Raw genomic sequence first — 23577 nt, 5'->3', positions numbered from 1 at the left:
GGAAGCAGGATGTTTAACATTTATTCCCATATTTCCAATTTCATTATAAACATTCTAGTTCAAGCCCCCATCTTTTTCTTGCCTGTACTATTGCAAGAGCCTCCTAACTTTTCTGTCTCTATTTGTTCTTTCTCCAATCTATCCCTTATTCAAATATCCCAAAAGTCATAATGTATTATACTTATCATCAGCTCTGTACAGCCTTTGGAATAAACATATCAGTAATAGTGATCCCAATATTAAAGACCATTCACAGTCTGGTTCTATGATCTTTTCATACTTATTTTATACGATCCTCTTTCACCCTCTCCATTTCTGCCAAATTACAATATTTTTTATTTTCTAATCATGTACTGTTCATTCACATCTTAAACGGACTCCTTCTTCGTCTCTGCCTGTTAGTAACTTCTCACTTCAAGACCCCATTCAAAGTCTGATGGAATGAATAAGAAAGAACCCAACAAAAGGTCATGTTCCTGCTAGCAATTTGTAGAATTTCCAGTTACCTCTTTGAGGCAAGTAGGGAGGAACATTGACTTCTTAATGTAATGCTGGAGAAACTGAGACAAGATAGAGATTAGAGAGTTTTTAATATTTTATTTGGATTTCTGAGAGGGAGAGACTATACTGGGGGCATAATGCTCCCAGGGCTGATGTCCAAAGCATCCAGCAGCATGTGAGTTCTCAATGACATATTTATAGCTCTTAGCTCAGGTAGCAAAACAAAGGCAGGGGGTGGAGTCCAAACTCTGGTGAGCACGAATCTCTAGGCAGGGACCATCAATCCAGTTCTGACAGGTTGGGGGTTCGGACCATAAATTCTTGATGACTTAGGAGGAGTTAGGAGCCAGGAAGTCGGAACTCCCCCTTATCTTGAATTTATATATTTACAATTTATAACCTTAGAGTAACTAGCCCTAAGTTACACCAGTCCCAATAAATCAGAGCAGAGGTTTGCACCTAAGGGGAATGAGGCAGAACAATCAAGGGAAACTGAGGTGGAACAAATTAGGGAAACTGAGTCAGGACAATTAGGGAAACTGAGTCAGGACAATAAAAGGGAACTGTGGCACATTAAGTAGACCTTTTATACTTAAGTGGGCCTTTTGTTCTTTGTCAATTCCTTGCATTGAAAAAATTATCTTTTCTCCCCCAATAATATTTCTCCCCAAATACATGTAAAGATAATTTTCAATATTCATTTTTGTAAAACGTTGTGTTCTAAATTTTTCTTCCTCCTTCCCTTACTTTTCCTTTCCGCAAAATAGCAAGCAATCTGAAATAGGTTAAATATGTGAAATTCTTTTAAACATTATTTCCATATTTGCACTGACAAAATTATCAAGATCCCACAGTTACTGTATCCAATCAAAAGGCCAAGATATGATGTCAACCTCAAGGCTATTTTTCTCCTATAAAAGAACCTACTGGTACGCTACTTCTTTGCAGGTTCATTAGGAACCTATCTTATGGCAGCAAGTTTTCTAAAAACTTTACCTGCCTTATGGTGTTTTTCTCCTTGTTACAGCTAACTCCTTTTAGGATACTAACTGCTTTTAGGGTTAGTCATCTTACTAATAATCATAATGGTTAGTTCATTAGTAACTTACTTTGCCTTAATGGCATCTTCCTCCTTGTTAATAGTGTTTTCCTCCTTGTTAATGATAAGTTCTGCTAGGGAACTTTGAGTCTTTCTCTTTGTTAATTGCTAAAACTCTTTTGGAAATTAGCCCACTCTCAGAAATGTAATAAAATGTTTGCCTCTTAATTTTGGAAATGGTCTAAGCCTACAAATCCTTCTGAGATACCTTGAGACACTGGCCCCAAATCCCAATATATATTTGGGGACCAATCCACTCCACCAGATGTGGAGAATCCTGAAACCCCAACATATTTTTGGGATTCAGCATTTCTGAACCCCAATAAACCTTATGAAGCCTTGTTTTTCTCCTACTCCCAATGAAATTGATCAAATTTCATATTGTAATGTCAAAAGAAACTGAGCAAGACAGAGATTAGAGACCAATTCAATAATTTATTAAATGGAGAGAAATACTGGGACCAATGGATCCCAGGGCTAGACAAGAGTATCATCTCAAAGAGTCTAGCCCAGAGTATTGGGACAGCTAGCCTTTTATGGAACAATAACATAATGCAGAGACCTAGGTGGGGATAGCCTCATAGATGGAGGTTACTGATATTCTAATGACATTAAGGAATACCTATAACACCTTTATCTCAACCATTTAGAGGGGACGGTCATAACCTTAAGGCAGAATATGAAATAGGATAAATGGAGGAACTGGTCACCCCATTAAAAGTGACCTTTGTCATTACAATATAGCATTTTGCCTAAACTTTGTATGCATCATAATCTGTTGAGCTGCCCCATTGGGGACCCAACTAAACTGGTCAGTTGAGAAATACAGGTTACTCTTCCTCCTTCTCTCCCTCCCTCCTTCCCTTCCCCTCCCCCCCTCTCTCTTTCTCTCTCTCTCTCTTTCTCTCCTTCCCTCTCTTTTTCTCCCTCCCTCTCTCCTTCCCTCCCTTTCCTCCCTCCTTTCTTCCTTCCTTCTTTCTTTCCTTCCTTCCTTCCTTCCTTCCTTCCTTCCTTCCTTCCTTCCTTTCCCTTCTTTTCTTTCTTCCTTCCTTCCTTTCCCTTCTTTTCTTTCTTTCTTTCTTTCTTTCTTTCTCTTTCTTTCTTTCTTTCTTTCTTTCTTTCTTTCTTTCTTTCTTTCTTTCTTTCTTTCTTTCTTTCCTTTAAACCCAAATCGCTCTGTATCTTATTGATTAGCCAGAAATAGGTTCCAGGCTAAAGCCCACTAGGTCATTGTTTGGACCCTAATTGACTCAGAGTGAATATAAATAGTAATTGTATCTGTTTTAGTCAGAAACTTTGAGAGTCTTCCCGTCCTAGATTAGTTTTTAATTAGGTAAAAGATACTATTCTTTGTCTCAAATTCTAACCTTAATTATTGAATGGACATTGCCTTAGTCAAATTGAGAAGTCAAGGTCTCCCTGAATCCAGAGCTCTCTCCAGTCATTCTGGTTTATATCTCAACACTGGATTTAGATTGCTATGGAGGAGAAAGTGAGGAAGAAGAGACTTTGCATAGCCCACTCTCATTTAAATCCATTTTTTTTGCAAGTCATTCCATTACCTCTCTGATATCTTGGTCCTCTATGAGAACAAAGGACAAATAATAACCATTATTTGTGCACGTCTTTCCCTGGGTAATGTCTTACTCTTAAGACTTCATTTAGGTATGGAGGAGATACTGAGTTCCCAATAGTTAAGCCAATAGAAAGTAATTTCCAGTAAATTTTGCCATTTTAGAAAACTTCTGAGTAAAAATGTCAGTGTCAGACTGAGTTTGCTGTCTGTGGACCAAACCAGATAAGTTTAGAAATGCTTATTCCCAGTGGGTTGGCCATTGAGTGATAAACTGTTTATCTATGCAAAGAAACAAATTAAAATACTAAACAATTGTTATGTCCCATGTGGCCCCTTTCTGTTTCTATGTAATGGTGGTGAAGCAGTGCATTAAAAGGGCAGATGGTGCTAAGAATTCTGCAGTTCTTATGTAGTCAGTAAATGTTAGCCTAACTGCAGATACTTTAGATGTGAATCTTTAGCTAAGGACCAATAAATTGACATACTATGGAAAGAACTGAACTATGCCAATATTGACATTTTCATGATAATTGGAGCTAGAAGACAAAAGGAATTTGAAGCTAAATGGAAAATTGGTTCTTAGGTTCTTCTTGAAGAGACAAACAAGGATTAAAAGAATTGATTTCAGTATGTACGCAAAGGCAAAAAGAAAAATGATTTTATGGAGCATTAAGTCATCCTACTTTGAAGTGCTCAAGGTGAGAATTAGCAAAAAGATGACCAGATGATTAGAAAAAAGATGACCATGCTACCTATGAACCAACATTTGTTACAGAAGTAGAGAAATTCTATAAAAAGCTCAATCACACCCACCAAATTAAATCAAAATCACTTTGATCTTGGAGATCTCAAAGGAAAGCTGAGTACAAGAGAAGATGGCAAAAACTATGTTGGAAATTATGTATCAGATTTGAGAAATGAGAGGGAAGTCAAAGTTTTATAGACTATTTAGAAGACTTCTTCCTATATATTATGAACACTATATTCTAGATGAAAGCTGAGAGGTAGTAGAAATGGTAAACATCACATATAATGACACTAACCATATCTTGCAGAAAGGAAATGGCTATTGGTGATCTGGGAGTCATTTAAAAATCAGTCATCTGTCAAAGACTGTTGATGAGAAAGGTAAAAAATAACATCAAATCAGAAAGCTAAGGATAAGAAAATGACACCATAAAATGCAATGCCTTCATCCTGATCTATTCAAATGATCTGTTAAGGATGAAAATTGAGAGATGAAAAAGGCAGGTATATTTATTTACCGTTATTATCAATATTTATTGAAAAAAAGTTTAACTTTAAGCAGATTCCATAATGAGGGGGCCAAAAGAGCCTCAACACTGCTTCACTAGAAAACACTTGATCTTTTTGCCAAGCCAAGATACCACTTTAGAATACAAATTCATTTGTAAAATACTATAGAGGAGATTGATTGAAGATTACAAAATTGTAATATCAAAGAGCAGCAAAAAAGCAGTGGAAATCAAAAGAATTCCATGTTAAGCTTAGTGTAGGTCTCAGCTGAGTCAATCAATCAATGAGAATTTCTTAAGTTTCTACTATGTGTCAGACCTTATTTAGGTGCTGGGGATACAAATAAAATGAATGAAACAGTCCCTAATCACAGGCAGCCATATCATCTCAAAAGCATTCACAGATGAAACTGCTAGAAGGTATTGTTTCATCAAAATTATTTTTAAAATCTTAATCATTGTCAATTAAGGGGAAAAAATTCTTGCTCCATAAAATCATCTTTCTTTTTGCCTTTGGGTACATACTGAAATCAATTCTTTTAATCCTTGTTTGTCTCTTCAAGAAGAACCTAGAGGATTTTTGAAAATTACTAAATATCAGATTAACTCAATTCATCAAGGTTTTTACTATGTGCTGGACAGCATACTAAAAAAGCAGACATCACCTTGCTGACAAAGGTCTGTATAGCCAAAGCTATGTTTTTTTCCATAGCAATGTATGGTTGTTAGAGTTGTACTATAAGGAAAACTGAATATTGCAGAATTTACTCTTTTGAATTGTGATGCTAGAAAAGACTTTTGAGAATTCCTTGAACAACAAGGAGATCAAATCAGTCAATACTTAAAGAAAATAATTCACACTATTTACTAGAAGGTCAAATACTGTAGCTGAAGCTTAAATATTTTGTCCATACAGAATTCATTGGCAAAAAACCTGATGTTGGGAAAGATTGAAGGAAAAGGAAAAATGGACAGTAGAAGAGGAGATTGATGGATAGTGTCATGGAATCAATGAATATCATTCTGAACAGAATTTGGGAAACTCTGGAGGATGCTATGATCCATGGGATAATACGGAGTTGGATACAACTAAATGACTGAACAACAGGGTACAAATATGCTAGGAATACAGAATACAAAGAACAACACAAAATAGTTCCTACCTTAAAAGGAGTTTTCAGGGAAAAAGAATGTTTGTAGGAAATGAATAAAAATTAGACTCCAATTAGTTCATCAAATACTGGGAAATGCCTCCTCCAAAGTCTGCTTTAATGCCTAATTATGACATGGAGTTAGGTGACCACTGGTTACAGGTATGGGTGGTACAGTAATGGAGATGTCAACTAATTTAAAAAAGTTAGTGAAAGGGAGGAGAGAGATGAGATGATAGTTCTGTGGTAAAGAAGGACTAAAGAAAAAATTTAGGAAAGAGTGGAGAGACTGGAGAATGCTTGTAGGCAATTACGAGGTAGAGAGGCAGAGACTCAAGATAAATGAACAAGAGAATATTTGCTAGAGCAATGTCCTCTAGGAAGTAGAAGATATGATGTAAGTCACAGGATTAGGCGTTAACCATCTCAAGGAGCAAGGCTTCCTCTTTTTTTCTGACAGGAGCAATAGAAGAGAGAATAAGTGAAAGATATGGAATGTAATCTCCTTGATGGCAGGATCTGTTGTTTTGATTTGTATTTTGATTTTTGCATCTTTAGAGACTAGCATAATGCTTGGCATGTAGTAGACCTGTTCAAAAAATCTGGTTGATTTGAAGTGAACTGAAGAATTTTGAAATGTGGAGGCAGGAAGCTAGAGCAGTCAATGATGGATGGCCTTGATCTCAGTAAAGTAGGAGTACAAGTCATCTGTTATGAGTGTGAAGAGTGGAGGAGTGGAGGAGGAAGGAAAAGATATGGAACAGAATAAAAGGTTTGATGGCAGTGAGAGTTCAGTGGAGGTTATACAACATACATTTGGAGTGAATGAAATCAGTTCCATTTCAAGAGCTCCAGCATTGCTCAGCAGACCAGCAGCAGGATTGTTTCTCGTTTAATGCGCTGTTACTTGCCTGGAACTGAACTATTAGAGCTTGAAATTCTGACCTGGCCTCTAATTCCTTTTCAGACCTGGTTGTAAATCATGAATTTCAGATACCACCTACTACCTCTGGCTCCCTCAGTGTCATGACATCTCTTTTGCCTGGTTCTAGATTGTCTGTTATTTGTGCTATGATTCTGAACATTACCTTCACATAAACGTCTTAGAACTCTCTCCTGTCCCCAAATAGGAAAAATTCAATTAGTACTATGGCTCCAGTTCAGTTGCAGTCTTTAATAGACACTGATATCCAACCAGAATCTAAGGAGAACAGTAAAACAACTAAAAATTGGATAAAAACTAATGGTCATAGCAGAAAAGAACAAATAACAAAGGAATGAATTAGATTTTATTTAACATTTTTTTATCAACAGAGCTAACAGCTTTAAGTAAGATAGCCTGCCTTGATGCAAGAATAAGGTTGGGGAAAGAGTTTGTCTGTAGAGTTTTCTAATTGATTTGAAAAGCCTAGCCCAAAAGGAAGTGAGCTTTTATTTGAAACCTTTAACTGACTGTATATTTCCTCTTAGAGAGAGCAGACATCCTACTGTTGCCTCAGTTGTGGGTCAGGATTTTAGTAGACTTGGGGCTGATTTTGTTTACCTTCTCATTTTCCCCAACACAAACACTCTAACATTAAATAAGGGCTGTTGTAAGGCGGGATTCTATTTAACAGACCATGAGAAGTGTGAATTAACTCTGTATCTAAGTATCTAAATCTGAAATCTAGCTGGTCACAGGGTATGTGACCATTTATAATCTCATTAGAGAATTTTGTGACTATCCAACTTCCTTGTGGTAGCTTTTTTTTTTGGTCTTTGTGAGTGCATTTGTATTAAAATAATTGTTTCCTTTGAACTTTAGAGCTTCAAGTGATCCATTGAATTGGGTGAAGAAATAATTTTGGGACAACTTAGGCAAGAGAAACAAAACCGTTTTCTTATATATTTATGTTCATATATATTTTAATTTGCTAATTTTCTTCTTTACTTCAAACATTTGTTTGTGCTGTCTCTTTAAATATGGCATATATTTAACTAAAGATGAAATACGTTTTATTTCATCCCTCTGAATGTAAGCTCTTTGAGGAAGAACTTATCTAAGCTTTGTAATTCTATCTATGCTGAGACTAGTTTACTGTATATAGTAGGCACCAAATAAATATTACTTGAATTTGAACTTCACTGTTAATATTATTGCAAACTATGGATAAAGATAAAAATCCATGACTGAAAATTTATGAGTGAATCTATGAACAGATTTCATTTACTCTGTATTGTAAAGATATGATTCTGATCAAGCTAGTATTGATTTGGAATATCAATTCATTCAATGTGTATGAGGTTTTGGTGACTTTTTTCATTAATCAGGATATAAGAGGAATTCAGTTTGTCAATTTCTATCTGGATGTGCTGTTTTCAGCTCAAAGACACACAATTGCATTTGATTTAAACTCTCTACAAAGGTCATTTATACTCACTCCTATAACCAGTTTCTTAAATTCTGATGAAAGGAAAGAGGCCACTGTGAACTACCTGCAAATATAAGGCATTAGTAATATTTGCATCTCATTTACTCTTTCTTTTTTTCCACCTCTCTTTCTCAAAATAGTCTACATTTATAATTGAGAGTTACAACTGAGTAAAAGGAAATAATTTATATGCAGGTGTACTGGAAACATTTGTTTAATGACCACACACAGCTGTGCTTGGCTGAATTATTATACTAGAATCTATTAACTGTGAAGACTTGGAGAAGGAACATTGCCATATCTTGTTTTGGGAATAGAGATAGAGAACAACTGAATGTAAGACAGAGTTTTAGGATGAAATATTGGAGTGGTATCGGAATAGTATTCATAAAATGTCAGAACTGGAACCTTAGAGATCAATAAGGCCACGTTGTATATTTTACAGATAAGATCTGAGGCTTCACGAGATACAATGGCAGTGTAGGAATTTGAACTGATGCCCCATTACTCCTGCTTCAGTGCTTGCTACTGTTTCTCAATTTTGAGAGTCCTTACTCCAAGAGACCTCCTCAAATGATAATTTTCTTTTCCCACTATGGAACTAGGACAGAGTCCTCATCCTTCAAGATCTTCACAGGAGAATAAAGAAGTTCCTCCTCAACTAACATGGTAATTCATTTCCTACTCAGATAATCCAAAACATTTTAAAATATCTTTAGCAACTGGGAAGTTTTAAAGTGGCGTCTGATATCAATCAACTAACTGACAAAATTTATTAAGTACCTACTGTGTGCCAGTTCAGTTATTACCCTTCATTCTTGAAGAGGACCAAAATGACATCATTACATTAGAGTCAAGTTTGACTGTGGCTGATCAGACCGATATGAATTTGGAATATTCTATAACAGTTTAGACATAAATAGTCCCTTTGAACATTTGGGATGGCTTCTCTAACTTTGTGCAGTTTGTGTTTCTTCTGAGTTAATTCAATTCTGCTTTACTCATAGAGCACAGCCTCTTCTCTAATGAGGGCACATCATGCTGGGCAGTTCTGTGCCACTGTCTCCCATGTCATATGATTAATTCTAAAGTTCTTAGGAAAAACCTTGAGAGTGTTCTTGTATCTCTTTTCCTGACCATTTTGTGAATGTTTGCCTTGTGTGAGTTCTCCATAAAATAGTCTTTTTGATAAGCATACCTTTGGCATTCAAACAGCTAAGTTTCAGGCACTATGTTAAGTGCTGGGGATGTGAAGACAAACATGGAACAGTTCCTGCCTTCAAAAAGCTTATGTTATATAAGTACATACAAGATAAGTACCAAATGAATAGTATCAGGTAGTTTCAGAAGGGAGGACATTAGCTCTTGGGAGGGGGAATTAGCAAAGGCTTCAATTAAAAAGTGCTATTTGAATTGTGTCTTGAAGGAAGTAAGGAATTTTGTGAGGCTGGTAGGGGGAGGAAATGCATTCAATCATGGGAATAGCCAGTACAAAGTTATGGAGATGGGAGGTGGATTATTATGTATATGGAGCAGTGTAGTAGTCAATTGAACTGGACCATAGTCTAGTAAAGTGAAGTAACAATTAATAAAGCTGAAGAGATAGGTTGAGGTCAGGTTGTAAAGGGCTTTCTTTTATTTTATTCTAAGGATAATAGTGAGACAATGGAGTTTATTGAGTTGCAAGTGACATGGTCAAATCTACATTTGAGGAAAATTACTTTGGCATCTATGTGGAGGATGAATTGGAGTAAAGAGAGATTGAGGTAGGGTGGTCAATGAAGAAGTAATATCTATACAGCACTTTAAGATTTGCTAAGTATTTGACATAAATGACCTCATCTGATTTCCAGTAAAGTATAACCTTCTGTAGGATCGGTAATGTCTTACTTTTCTATTAATATTTCCAATGCCTAGTTTAGTACTAGGCACTCAGTAAATGTTTAATACCTGTTAATTGATTAAGTTACAGAATAACTCTTTGAGGTAGGTACTAAAGACGTTATTATCTCCATTTCACAGGAATTGAAGGTTCAGAGAAATGACATGATTTGTCTACTGCCACACAGCTAGTATGTCAGAGATGAGATTTGAATGTAGGCCTTTTTAAAACTTAAAGCATGTTAGAAATTTGAATTATTATTGTATTATTATTCAATGGAAATTCAAGTATTTTTGTTGCTCTGACTCTCCATAATCCCATTTGGAGTTTTATTGGTAGAGAAACTGAAGTGGTTTGCTATTTCCTTCTCTAATTCATTTTATAGATAAGAAACGGAGGTAAACAAGATGAAGTATTTTACCCAGGGTCTCAAAGCTAGTAAGTGTTTGAGATTAGATTTGAACTCACGAAAATGAGTCTTCCTGACTCCAGACTCAGCACTCAATGCCACCTAGCTGCCCCATGGAATCAAACTCATCCTTTTCCAATCCTTGTTACTAGCATTCAGTAACATCTTGTACACACTATTGTCTTTCTATTTGCCTGTGGTATCTAGTTCCATCATTTCTCCTGACATTATCCTCAGAGATTTCAAAATCTTTGCTAATTAATCTTCCAATCTTCGGTCTTTGCAGTTTTTGGAGCATTTCCCCTCCTGTGTATTCTGCTTTCATTTTGTTTCAGCCATCAATCAATGTGGTGGGTAACACACTAGACTTTATAACTCCAATTAGCCCTACTTAAATCTTGAACTCTGAAATTTCCCTCTCTTGCCAGTTTTTTGCCCCTTTACCTCTCTCACTAGTTGGGAGGTTATAAGAGGATTATAGTATAAGGGTAGTTAAAAAACACTGCAAACTGATACTGGGAACATCTACATATTGGAAATCTGCATGAGAATTATGTGAGGCAGTGTATTCATTAGTCTATATCGTGGGTTATTCAGTATATGGATATTTCTAGCAAAATAGATTTTTGAAAGATCCACTTGTTTTTGAGGAACAAATTCCTAATTCTGGATTGTGGGAAAATATATTGGTTTACTTTTATTTACAAATACAGAGTTACGGCTTAAATAACATGTAGGAAGGAAACTCAAGACTCTAAGTATGGTAAGGGTGATACTTTTGTAGTTCTGCTGTTTGAATACAAACTAGCTATTATGTAGTATGATACTGACTTCCTTTGACTCTCTGTGATGTACAAAGAGCATGAGTTTTTTTTTTTTTTTTTTTCATGCAATGGAAAGAACAATGGGCTTGTAATCAGAGGAATCTAGGACCAAGTCTTAGCGCAACAATAATGGAAAAATCAGATAACTCCTCTAAGACTCAGTACATCATCTGTAAAATGGACATAATGAAACTTACCCTAACTACCTCACTGCATCTGCCATGGAGAAAAGGTCTATAAACCATAAAGTGTTGTGGAAGTGTAAATTATTATTATTGTATGACACCTGGTATTGGCAATGAGGTAGTCTAGTGGAGTCCTAGATCGGACACAAGAAGAATTATGTTAGAATCTTGCCTCAGATCCTTACTGGTTGTACAATCTTGGGTAAATTATTTAACCTCTCTTGATCCCAGTTTCCATATCTGTAAAAGGAAGATAATAATAGCACTTACTTTACAAGGTGGTTGTGAGGATCAAATGAGATAAAATAAGTAAGAGTTTATTGTAAATCTTAAAGCATTGTGTGAATGCTATTTATTATTATTTTATTATGATGCCTTAATCATAGCAGATACTTAATGAGTGGTGTTTAATTGAATAATGTGTGTTCAAAGTCAGGAATTGCTATGAATAATTTTCATTCCATTTCTGTATCACAGGGGTGTTTGATGATATATATTTTTATTGATAGAAAAGAAGAGTCAGAAAAGACCTGGATTCAAATAATTTCTTTTTCCCCCTCTGGATAATTACAATAGTATTTTATTTTCTAAGTACATGTAAAGATAGTTTTCAACATTCATTTTTTGCAATAATTTGTTTTCTAATTTTTCTCCCTCCTCCTTAAGACAGCAAGAAATCTGATATAGATTAAATATGTGCAATCCTCTTAAACATATTTCCATATTTGTTATATTATGCAAGAAAAATCAGATCCAAACGGAACCCCTTTGTCCCTTACCCCTTGTCCACAAGGAAGAAACAAATAAACAAAAAGAAGTGAAATAGTATGTCAGGTCTTATTTCTAAATATATTGGTTGTGTGATCCAGGGCAAGTGACTTGACCATTCCATGCTCCAAGAAACTCTTTAAAATTCTGTCTTGTAGAGCAGTTGCTGACCGTTGCACACCAATGAAATCACAAGGCTATATCTGCCTTCTCTCCAAATAATTTCCTAATAACATAACCATATATTTCAAGGTATACACTGACTGATCATGTGAAACAGAACCATCATCATCCCGCTCTTTGGTATATGTTTGCCAAAGGCTTCAGGCAATTTACAGTACAGTGCAATGTACAGAACTCTTGGAAGACAAACACAAATACACAGGGGAAGCTATGCAGGTAACCAGGCAGTACTGCTCTACCATGCCATAATGAGGTCTTACTTCATTATCTCATTTTCTCTCCCTCTAGCAAAATCAATTTTTTTTTTAGTGTCAGTGCAGCGGCTAGTTTAAGAGCACTAGCCCAGAGTCATGGGCTTTCTTTGCCTTTATATTCTGCCCATAGGTATTGCCTCAGAGTAAAAGATAGACAGATATCCTTATTAGGATTATTGAAGGCAGCAGCTGTCTCCCTGCCCCCAAAACTGTGACTGTCTTGCCTCACTGATTTGGATAACAATTGTATTGATGCATTATGGTCTTCATGTTGACACAATTAGGTTTTATAAGGGAAAAACAGAACAAAGGAGTGAGAGGCTTTGGTCATAATTATGTTGCAAGCATACTTTAAAGTGTACCTAGACAAATCCAGAAATGCTTCAGAAATGTGCTAAAATTTACTCAGGCACATGTAAAATTGACCATCTAAGTTTGGGCAAAATCTTAATAAAATTAAAAGTATCCAAATTGGCATGAAATCTAGATATTATGGAGAAATTTTTTTTTAAAAAAATGTATGAGACATTCTCCAAGAATTTCTCTATTTTGAGAACTGGAAATGTGACAAATTATTTCAGTGGCAATCAGTTTTTAAAAAGTTTAAAGCTTTGCCAATCCTCTTACTCTTTTCAAGGAATAAAAAAAGCAAAAATCAGCAACTGTGGAAATAAAGGATGGTTTGCCTAAAATTACATCTCTGCAAAAGTATCAGAGTTGACATTATTGTCAGTTACCTGCCATAGAAGGATGCACAAGCAAACCTCTATTAGGCTAAGAAGATTTGGGAAAGGGAGCAATTCCAGATTTACCACAGTCCAGTTCAAAAGTCACTCTGGCAAATTAATGTAATTTTATGATTTTCTTATAACAGCACTGAATTTATTTAATATGAATAGACATATCTAGAATATATATCTAGATTTCTCCATGATGTTTATCTGTTTAAAAGCACTATATCAGTAATTGATCAGTGATTTTGACTTGTGTTAATTGAAGAGGGGAGGAGAGTCCAGATGTGTTCACAGATGTGGGGAACTTCCTTTGTGGACAACTCTCTCCACCAAAGCAAATTAGCAAGTCTTTCAGATCTTGTAATCACAGGGCTTTGTCTAGAACACTGAGAAGTTAAGAGACTTGGCTATAATCACATAGTATATATGAAAGTCAAGACTTGATCCCAGGATTTCCTGATTCCAATATTGGTCCTCTATCTACTTCACTTCTCTGTCTGTTGCTAATTAGTGACCAAAATTTAGCTCAACCAGTCAGAGAAATAGAATGATTGCAGAGAAACATGTTCAATAGAGAAAGGAATGATTTAGATTTAAGTCACCAGTGTGGTACTGAGCAGTGGATTGGGAATACACAGATCCAGGTCAAGTCCAATCTTTGTCACTAACTGCCTGGGGGACCTTTTATTATTTAACAAAATCACAGAATTTGAGATTTGGAAAGGACCTTGACAGCTATTAAGTCCAATCCATTTGTAAAAGAAATCCCCACCAGCCAGTAGTCAAAGATGTTATAATTTCTCTGAGCCTAAGTTTCTTTATCTGTAAAGATCATAGACCATGCATATTGAGTAATTTGGGGACTCAGTGGATAGAATGCAGGGCCTGGAGTCAGGAAAATTCATCTTCCTGAGTTCAAATCTGGTTTCAGACACTTACTAGCTGTGTGACACTGGGTAAATCACTTAACAGTGTTTGCCTCAGTTTCTTCAACTGTAGGAGGAGCTAGAGAAGAATATGGCAAACCTCTACAGTATCTGTGCCAAGAAAAACCAAAATGAGGACACAAAGAGTCAGACATGACTGAAAAATGACTTAACAACAACAAAAGACCATACATTTAGAACTAGAAGGGATCCCCATGGACATCTAATTCAACCTCTTCATCTGACAAGTAAACTGAGGTCTAGGAAGTAGAGTGCTGAACTAGATGAACACCAAGATCCTGTAGAACATGATTGATGAATGATTTTGTCAAATCTTTTGGTTGATTTAAGTTCCTTTTCTGTTATAATGATTTAGTGCTACTGGACAATAGACCAAATTACTAAGCAAATGATGCAATCTTGTATTTAATGAAGTGGGAAAAGTAGCCCTGATATGTCACTATTTGGCTACTTTGGTGGATTTAACAAAAGAATTAAATTGACCACCTCATAAAGCAATCGATCACTCAGTAATAAGCCTCCACAGTTGACTTGCTGCATTTTCCCCTTATCCCCAATCAAGCAAAAGTTTTAGGTATGTTTAGGAGAGTTGTCTAGTCCAGTGCCCATTGGTTGGCTGACTTGCAATTAGGTTTCCACATGACCTTTAATCTTAAGCTCCTTTTCTAGTTCCTGAGAAATAATACCAAAGAAGAATAAAACGTTTAGGTTCAATAGAAGGAAATGATTGTTTTCCGAAGACCCAATTCTGATAGCTTTATTAATTCATTTACACAGAGCTCAGTCAGAAGATTGGATTGAAATCCAGTCTTCAGTGTTTAATAGCTGTGTGACTTTATGCAATTTACTTCATTTATCTATGCCTCAGTTTATTTATACTTAAAATGAACACAATAATACTTGCATTGTTTACCTTGTGACATTGTTATGAAAGGACTTAAAACTTTAAAGTACTATATAAATATAATTTTCTCCTAATAATGAGTATATACTATATGCAATATAAATTATCATTTTATTTCTTTTGTATCATGAGTGCCTGGCTCATAGTGGATAATTGATAAATGCTTGTTGAATTGAATTACTAAATTGCAAAGCATTGGGGACATACAGAGTAATTTTGATGTTAAAGAACTTATAAATTGCTATTAGACTTGCTAACAGACTTGCAACCATATTTTTCTCTCCTTTTCCTTATATTTTCTAAAATTCTGGGGGAAAGAGAAAAAGGAAGAATTGAGTTTTGACTTATTACTACTTAACTTGAAATTCTCAATAGGAAAGTTGTTTGTATCAGTATGTTTGAAATAGAAGAAGAGGGGAGAAAGTTTAAAAGAATATTTCCTTTCCTTTCAAGTTTCAGGTTAAGGGCATAATAGTTTTTGGTCCAAGGCAAAAACAGTTGAAGACACTATTAATTTTATATTTATGCTATATGAATTTTATTTGCACTTGTTATTTTACCTATTGGGATATAAGCTCTTTGAGGATAGGGACTGTTTCTTTCTTTGTACCTTGTCCCCAGCTTAGCCTTAGTATAATGTCTGACACATAGTAGGTACTAATAAATTCTTGTCCATTGGTTGATTGATCTTCTTGCAGAAAAGTTTGAGGTTTATTCTGCTCTTCAGTGAAGTCTATTCAGCAGTACTTGTCACAATTTATTACCTCTAAGTGCTGAAGTGACAGCTCTGGAGAGGTGGGAGACACAAGTTAGAAGGAAGGAAGCGGGAACATGGTCTCTCACTTCTACTTATTCCCTACCTAAACCAGTATCTAACACTCAGGGGTTATTTTCTACTTCTTAACCCTTGATTGTCATTCTCAAGAATGTGTCTAACATTGTCTCTAAGGAAAATGTTCTTTTTCCAACTGTGCGACTGATTGATATTGTAGAGCCTCTGGGGAGACTGTGTTGGCAGCTGTGGTCGCTGTTTCCAAACTTAAATGAAAAAAATGAGAGCAGTTATCCTAGAAAAACATTTCCCCTAAAAATTTCCTCTCCCAAAATGATAGTATTAGGTGTGGGAGAAAAAGAAAGAAGGTGGATAAGAAGGGGAGTAAAAACAATATAATTATAATAAATTTTACTAGCCTTTTCTTCACAATATTCTTCAGGAGAAAGTAGTACAGTTAAAATATTGCTTTCTCTGCTATATGTCAGAGGAGAAGGGACAGTATAGTGTTGTGCAGGGCTACTTAAACTTTTTCCACTTGTAACCCTTTTTAGTCCAAGAAATTTTTACATGACTCTGGATGTATAGGTATATAAAATAGATATACAAATCAAACATTTACTCATAATAAACCATAATTTGGCAATCCTCATATTCAGTTATGTGATCTCATATAGAGACACAAACCACAGTTTAAAAAAACTTTGGCATGTTGTATAGAAAGTTGCCCTTGATGCCAGGAAGACCTGAATTCAAGTCTGCTTCTAACATATAGTAGCTGTGCAATTGGGCAAGTCATTTAACCTCATAGTAAGTCAAGAACCTCCCTAAAACTATAAGATATAAAATAGTTCCTTTTCTAAGTTGGTAGAGTGCTTTATTTTGTCACTAGAAGTTCCCCACACCAACAAAGACACAGCTGGATAAAAAAAAAGACATATGAGAAACTTGAACTTTCCAAAAGTGAAATGACTTATTCAGATGCATACAATTAGGTAAATAGTACAGCTAGGACTCAAATCCAGGTGTTATTGCTCTAAATTCAGCATTTTATTTACCTTATCACTCTTTTACTGCCTCCTTTGAGTAATTATGATGAAAACTGGGTGCCTCAAAAATCTTGATGCATTTCTTTCCTGTTATTATAAAAAGTTGGAGGAGGGCAGCAGGGCTAAAACTATATTAAGAGTTTTGGTACACAATGCATTTGGCAGTACATAAATATTTTAATTATTACAAATAGGAGATGTTCACTTCAAACTTGCTGAACATAATATTTCTAGATAATAAATTTGCCAATTATCTTGGGTAGTCTTGATAGTACTGGAAGCTTGTCAAAGAGTTATATGATTGGAATAAGGTAGAAAGAGGTTTTTAACCTGATGAAGTATTACTTTAGAGAATAGTGTTCTGAACAAACTAAACTGCCATTTTCAAAGACAAAACCCCACATTATAAAATTTTATTTGTAGTTTCATATGGTTTTCAATAGACATCTTTTTGTATCTGACATCTATGTAGAAAGTTTTCTTTTATAAAAAAGACAAGCACAAAGATTACAAGCTAAAAAGAATAAATATCCAAATCCTACCTTGAAATTGAGTAAATTTGATGGTTCCCATTCTCTCTCCATTTCTGAACACAACTTGACCCTAAAAAGCAAAAACAAAAAACAAAAAAAACAATTCCTTATAAGATCAAGTACTATTGAGTTGAGCTGAAGTTTATTTTTATTATTTTATGCTCATCAGTTAAAGAAAAGACATTCTTTAAGAGCATGGTTTTATTAGTTTAAAAAATGAACAAAAGATTATAATGCAGTTGTGATTCTTACAGTTGGGTAACATGCAATCAATACTTGATAACAAATGTAAATATATCTGCAATAACCTTTGTAAGCTATGCCTCTACATGAATTTGGTGGCCTTGTGGCATTTCACAGTCATTCCTCAAAGCCAGAAAGTATATCTGGGATGTTCCAAAAGTTGTAATAGATTAGACTTTACTAAGATTTTTGAGATGCCATGTATTTTAATATACCTACCACATATCTCTGCCTCCTGGCTTTCCTGGATTTCTTTAAATCCTAGCTAAAATCCCATCTTCTACAGGACACTTTTATTATTTCTAATTTATCCTGTATATAACTTGTGTGTACCTAGTTGTTTCCACATTGTCTCTGCTCATTAGACCAATCTCCTTCAGAGTAGGGACTGTCTTTTATTTTTCTTCATCCGCTCAGTGCTTAGTACATAGCAGTAGTTTGATAAATACTTTATTGATTGAGTGATGCACATTGTGACTGTGTTTTTGTATTCTTTTGCTTCCAAACATTTATTCACTGGAATTGAGAACCCTCAGTGAGTACCCTCTTTCCATCAATGAAGGTCAAGGCACATTGCTAGTATATATCAGATGTGAAGTTTTCTTGACTCCCAGATCAAACCTTTATCTGCTATGTCACTATGTCTATAAAAACTAAACAATGATGCTATTTCATTCTGAAGAGTCCTAGGAAATAGCTCTCCTCTCTAAGGCTCAGGGAGTATCCAAAATTTGATTCTATAAATTTTCCAGAATATTAGAGGTCATTTGCCAGTATTTTGGAAAGACAAAAAACAAAATTCTCTAGAGATACTTTGACATCTTTTTAACATGGAAATGACAGGAAGGATGTTATCAGCTTAGAATACACATCTCAATTCTGCATGAAAGAAACAAGATGAAAATACCTTAACTGTATGAAGGTAAACTGAAATAATGCAGAGTCAGTGAAACAACTTTATCTTTTATTCCTTGCCACATTGTTCTCAAAGGACTATGGAAATACACAATCTCTTTAAAAAGTGCCCTTTAATTTTATGCAAATGGACTATTTTGAGGGATAAAAAAAAGTCCCACAGAGCCGAGAGCTTACAAAAACCTTGAGAGGCAGAGACCTAACTGATTTACTAATATCAACCTTCTTGAAAATCAGTCTTCTGTATGAGAAACATTTGAAGATATTTCCAGTGTTTGTATTAAAATACATATATTTTTAATATTGAATTTGAAAGAGATGACATTTTTAGGGGCTTCTCCCTATATCACTTATCAAAGGTGAAAAATCCCATTGTTCTTTCTGGAAAATGACATGTGAGGTCTTTTTTATAAAAAAAAAAAGTTATTGTTTAAGCAATTATATTCATACTTACATAACTTTAGGAAACTACCTTTAAAACATTGTAACAGATACCATGGTGTTGCCTTATTTCAATTACTAACACAAATGTCTACTCAAGCAAAGTTGGGTTACTCCAATGAAAACAGATGTTCAGTTTTCACATAATCTTCTAGGCAAAAAGCCAAAATGGAATACTTTTATCTTGGGTGCCTTTTCTGTAAATCTCAGATTGCTTAAATTCCTCCTGAAAAAAACCTGGCAATTAAAATGATTATGCTACATGCCCATGAAAAATTAAAATTTTGCAACTGATTTAAGGTGGGTTTGGAATTCATATCATGTCACTGGGTAATAGGCTATATTGAGAATTCAAGGAACAAAGGAAGGGACAGCTAGTCATATCACCAGATTTTCCTGTTAAAACTATAGAATAATATCATTTTCCTTATTCATGCATTTTTATAAGAATAGAAAAAAACTTAAGTTTTAAAGAAAGCAACATTTTGAGGTATCCTCAAAAAGGCTTTCTTCATTATTATTACTTATGTCTAGGGTCCTCCAAACAGGGAAGTGATCTTAGTCTCCTATGATTTCTGAGAGTCTATGAATAAAAATAATTGCTAAAGAGAAAAGTCTGTGGAAGTAGTTTATTTTATACTTGTAAGTTATTGTGGAGGGATAAATTCTGTTTTTTATTTATAACTTTTTAATTTAATGGTTCCTCAATTTTTTTTTTTGGAGTTTTGAAATGCTAGCTACAATTTAACATGAAGAGAAAAATATAATTTTACAGATAACATCAAAACTTGGTGAAAATGAGACTCATGATAGGTTTAATAAAAAGACAATAAGAATATTGTATCTTTACTTGTTAAAAAGCTGTATACCATTATAGAAAATTTATGAAACAGAGTATGTAAATACAGTAGAGAATATGGGTAAAAAAAGGGAGAAAGACAAAAGGAATATTGCTTTAAAAAATGAGCAAGGAATTTAATAAACATCTACTATGTTCCAGGCACTGTATTAAATGCTTTATAAATATCTTCTCATTATTTTCTTCACAACATCCCTGCAAAGTAGGAAGTATATTGGTCAGTTATTGTCCTTTGTACTTGAAGAGGACCAAAATGACATCACTACATTAGAGTCGAATTACATTGTGTCCAACTGTGGCTGACTAATTAGAGCTCAGAATGCTCTGCCACAGGCCAGGCATAGGTAATGCCTATGAACATTTGGGGTGACTTCTCTAATTTGCACATCTCACATTTCTTTTGGGCTAATTCAATTGTGTTTTGCTTATAGAGATGCATGCTTCTTTTATGAGAGCATGCCATGTTGGGCAGTCCTGTACCAGTGTGTCTCATGTCATACAATCAATTCTAAAGTTCTTAAGAGAGACCTTGAGAGTGTCTTTGTTACATTCTGGCCAGCTGGAGGATATGGATGATGCTTTCTGAATATAGATTATAAAATGAAACAAAATCTAGATATAGTAGTTTCAACCTTGTGAACATGTGTTAGAATTCTACAAATTCTTGACTTGCTATTCTTTTCCTTTCTCAGAAACTTGAGGAGGTAGAAAGGAGTATTACTCTGGGGGTAATTTTGATCAATGAATAACTATTTGAAGATACAGAAGTGACTAGAATCTTAGAAGAAGATGATTATATCATCTTGGAACTTGGAAAGAAGAAAGCAGGTAAACACTAGGCAAAGCTAGACATATACCTTAGACTTTAGGAAACAATTATTTCCAGAAGTTCAGAGAGAAGACAGGCATCATTTCATGGTGATATATTCTAAAAAAGAACACAGCTCAAAAGGGATAAAAACTGAAATTCTAATAATACAATCACTAATGATCCCAATTATAAAGAAAAAAGGACCAGACCTTAAAAGAAACCACAGGAAGCTCTCTACAAAGGAACAACTACAAAAGATAGAAACAGGGACACAGAACCAAGGAGAGATACAAAAGCATGGCACAGTTAAGGCTAAAAGGCAGTCTCAGTAAGGCTAAAATCCAGAATAAGCAGAAGTTTGGAAAAATAGTAGATAACACAACGACTTTATAACATATTACCACCGACATCACCCCCTAGTCTCTTTCACGTCATGGATGGCATTTTGTTTGCTTCAAACAATAAGCAACTCTCCATTCTTTCCCAACAAATTGGGTGGTAGGGATAGACGTTATGAGGGTGAAGGATTTACTAACCAATCAATAAATAAGCATTTATTAAGCGCTTACTATGTGCCAAAGCAAAAATATTCTCTGTTCTCAAGGAGCTTACATTCTAAAAGTAGAACCAACAGTAATAAAGGGTATTACACAGAAAATGTAAATAGTGGAGTTCGGTAGTGTAAGGGCCTTCTTGAAAGTAACTGAACAAAGGTTTCAAGTCATACAAGGATTAGAAAAACAGAGCAGGATGATAAACTGGGCAAATAAGGAGGTGAAGAGAGAACCAGATTGTGATAAGGTTGAAGAAGAATTTTAAGAGTGAGAGTTTGAGAGGCATTCCATTTTGTGAGGCACCATGATGAATAACAGTAACAACACTGGGTGTAGAGTTTGAAGGCCTGGGTTTGACTATCCTGTTTGAGACTGATAAAGTCAGTATTCCTGGACTTCAATTTTCTCCTCTGTAAAATAAATGGGTTATACTAGATATTATTTTGCTATAATAGGAAAAACACTTGTTTTGGAATTGAAGACCTGGTTTCAAATTTTGACTTGACTTTATTAGCTGTTTGACCTTGGTCAAGTTATTTAATTGCTCTGTGAAATAGCTTTGAATTACCTCATCTGTAAAGCAGGGCTTCTTAAACTTTTTCCACTCATGACTCCTTTTTGCTTGAGAAATTTTTATGCAACCCCAGCTTAAATGTGAATTGAAATGTTTCTGGCAGCATTTGTGCATACTCAGTGCAAAGTGTGCATGTTGTGTGTTCAGAAGCAAGGCTACAGTGAAGTCATGGAATACAACACAGAGAAGTGCTTCCAGAAACACTTTAGATTCATTACCCATTTGATTTTGAATTAATTTTTGGTCACTGCATTTAGAAACCTTTTATGTTGCCAAATTTTTCATGACCCCTTCATTCAGTTATGCAATCCCATATGGGGTTATGAACCCACAGATTAAAAAGTTTTGCTCTGAAGCCTAAAATTCTCTATAAGCTCTAAATCCATGATCTTTAAAGTCTTTTTATATCTCTAAATCTTATGAGCCAGGCTGCTCTGTGAATATGAGGACATTTGGGATGGACTGGAGAAAATGTAGGCAGAAATATGATCACCACATGGACTTCCAAATGTTTTAGGTATATACATAAGGTATGACTAAGATAAGATTCTTTTATATTTACAATATATATCTGATTTTTGGAGAAAATATGATCATGACTAGTTACTGACAGATGGATGAAGCTATATCCCTATCACAATATGATCCTCAGGATAAACTTTGAGGGTCATAACATCACAGATATAGATCTAAAAGGGATAGAGAACACTGAGTTTACCTCCCTCATTTTAGAAATATGGAAACTCAAGTTGAGCAAAGGTTAAGTGATTTGCCCATCATCAATCATCCAGGTAGTAGGAGTCTGATTTAGGACTTTTTTAGTTTTTTTTTTTTTTTTAATGTTTATATAATGCTTACTATTGTGCTGCATTGTGCTAAGAGTTCCACAATTGGATTATCTCATTTGAGACCCACAACTATTTTGGGAAGTAATACTTTATCTTCATTTTAGAGATGAGGAAACTGAGGTAAACAGAAATTAAGTGACTTGCCTAAGATCACATAACTAGTGTCTGAGACTGCATTTGAACTCAAATCTTCCTCATTTTAAGTTTAAGGGCCTGGCTTATAAAAAGATTAAGATAGACCTTTAGTTTGATATACTGTTTCCAAAGAACTATTGGATTTTCTAGTTTCAAAGGATGTTAGAGATATTTCAGAGGAACTTTCTAGTCAATTAATACCCAACTTTCTTGAGTTTTACTCTAGCAGTGTGAATTAGGGGATGGAACTTCATTGGAAAGATCTTTATAACAGTGATGATCTTTCCCCCATAAGAAGAAATGAATCACCATTTATACAACATTTAATTTATTTTTATTTTCCTAGTTGAAAGACTAACTGGGTAAGAGCCCCAGCTTACCCAGATCTGAAACAGATTCTGAATTTAGTTATTCCTAACTCAAGTTCAACATTATCCACTGAAACATTCAGCTGCCTCAAACTACCTCACTGTCTATCTTGTAAAAGCCTCAAGTTCAGTTTTTCAAGAGCTCAGTCCTGGGTCATGTCTGTTGTGGGAAAATCCTTAGTCTTTTATTTAATTTTTAATTTTTTTATTAAAGCTTTTTATTTTCAAAACATATGCATGGATAATTTTTGAACATTAACCCTTGCAAAACTTTGTGTTCCAATCCCCCACCTTTCCCCCTTCCTCTTTCCTAGATGTCAAATAATCCAATATGTGTTAAACATGGTAAAAAAAATATGGTAAATCCAATACATGCACATATATTTATACA

The 23577-nt window shown here is 34.9% G+C and overlaps 1 protein-coding gene across 1 annotated transcript in view; it reads right to left on the bottom strand.

Annotated features, from left to right (window-relative positions):
* The window catches only part of GABBR2 (gamma-aminobutyric acid type B receptor subunit 2), a 780512-nt gene that overhangs the window by 191312 nt on the left and 565623 nt on the right, over positions 1-23577 (bottom strand). Inside the window, exon 8 of the mRNA XM_012542879.3 lies at positions 17448-17508. Within this exon, the coding sequence (XP_012398333.2) occupies positions 17448-17508 (61 nt within the window). The remainder of the gene's footprint in view (positions 1-17447; positions 17509-23577) is intronic.

This window comes from Sarcophilus harrisii, chromosome 1 (assembly GCF_902635505.1).
Source record: "Sarcophilus harrisii chromosome 1, mSarHar1.11, whole genome shotgun sequence".
NCBI lineage: Eukaryota > Metazoa > Chordata > Mammalia > Dasyuromorphia > Dasyuridae > Sarcophilus > Sarcophilus harrisii.
The sequence above is the reverse complement of the archived record's forward strand: the minus strand, read 5'-3'. Positions and strand labels throughout refer to the sequence as shown.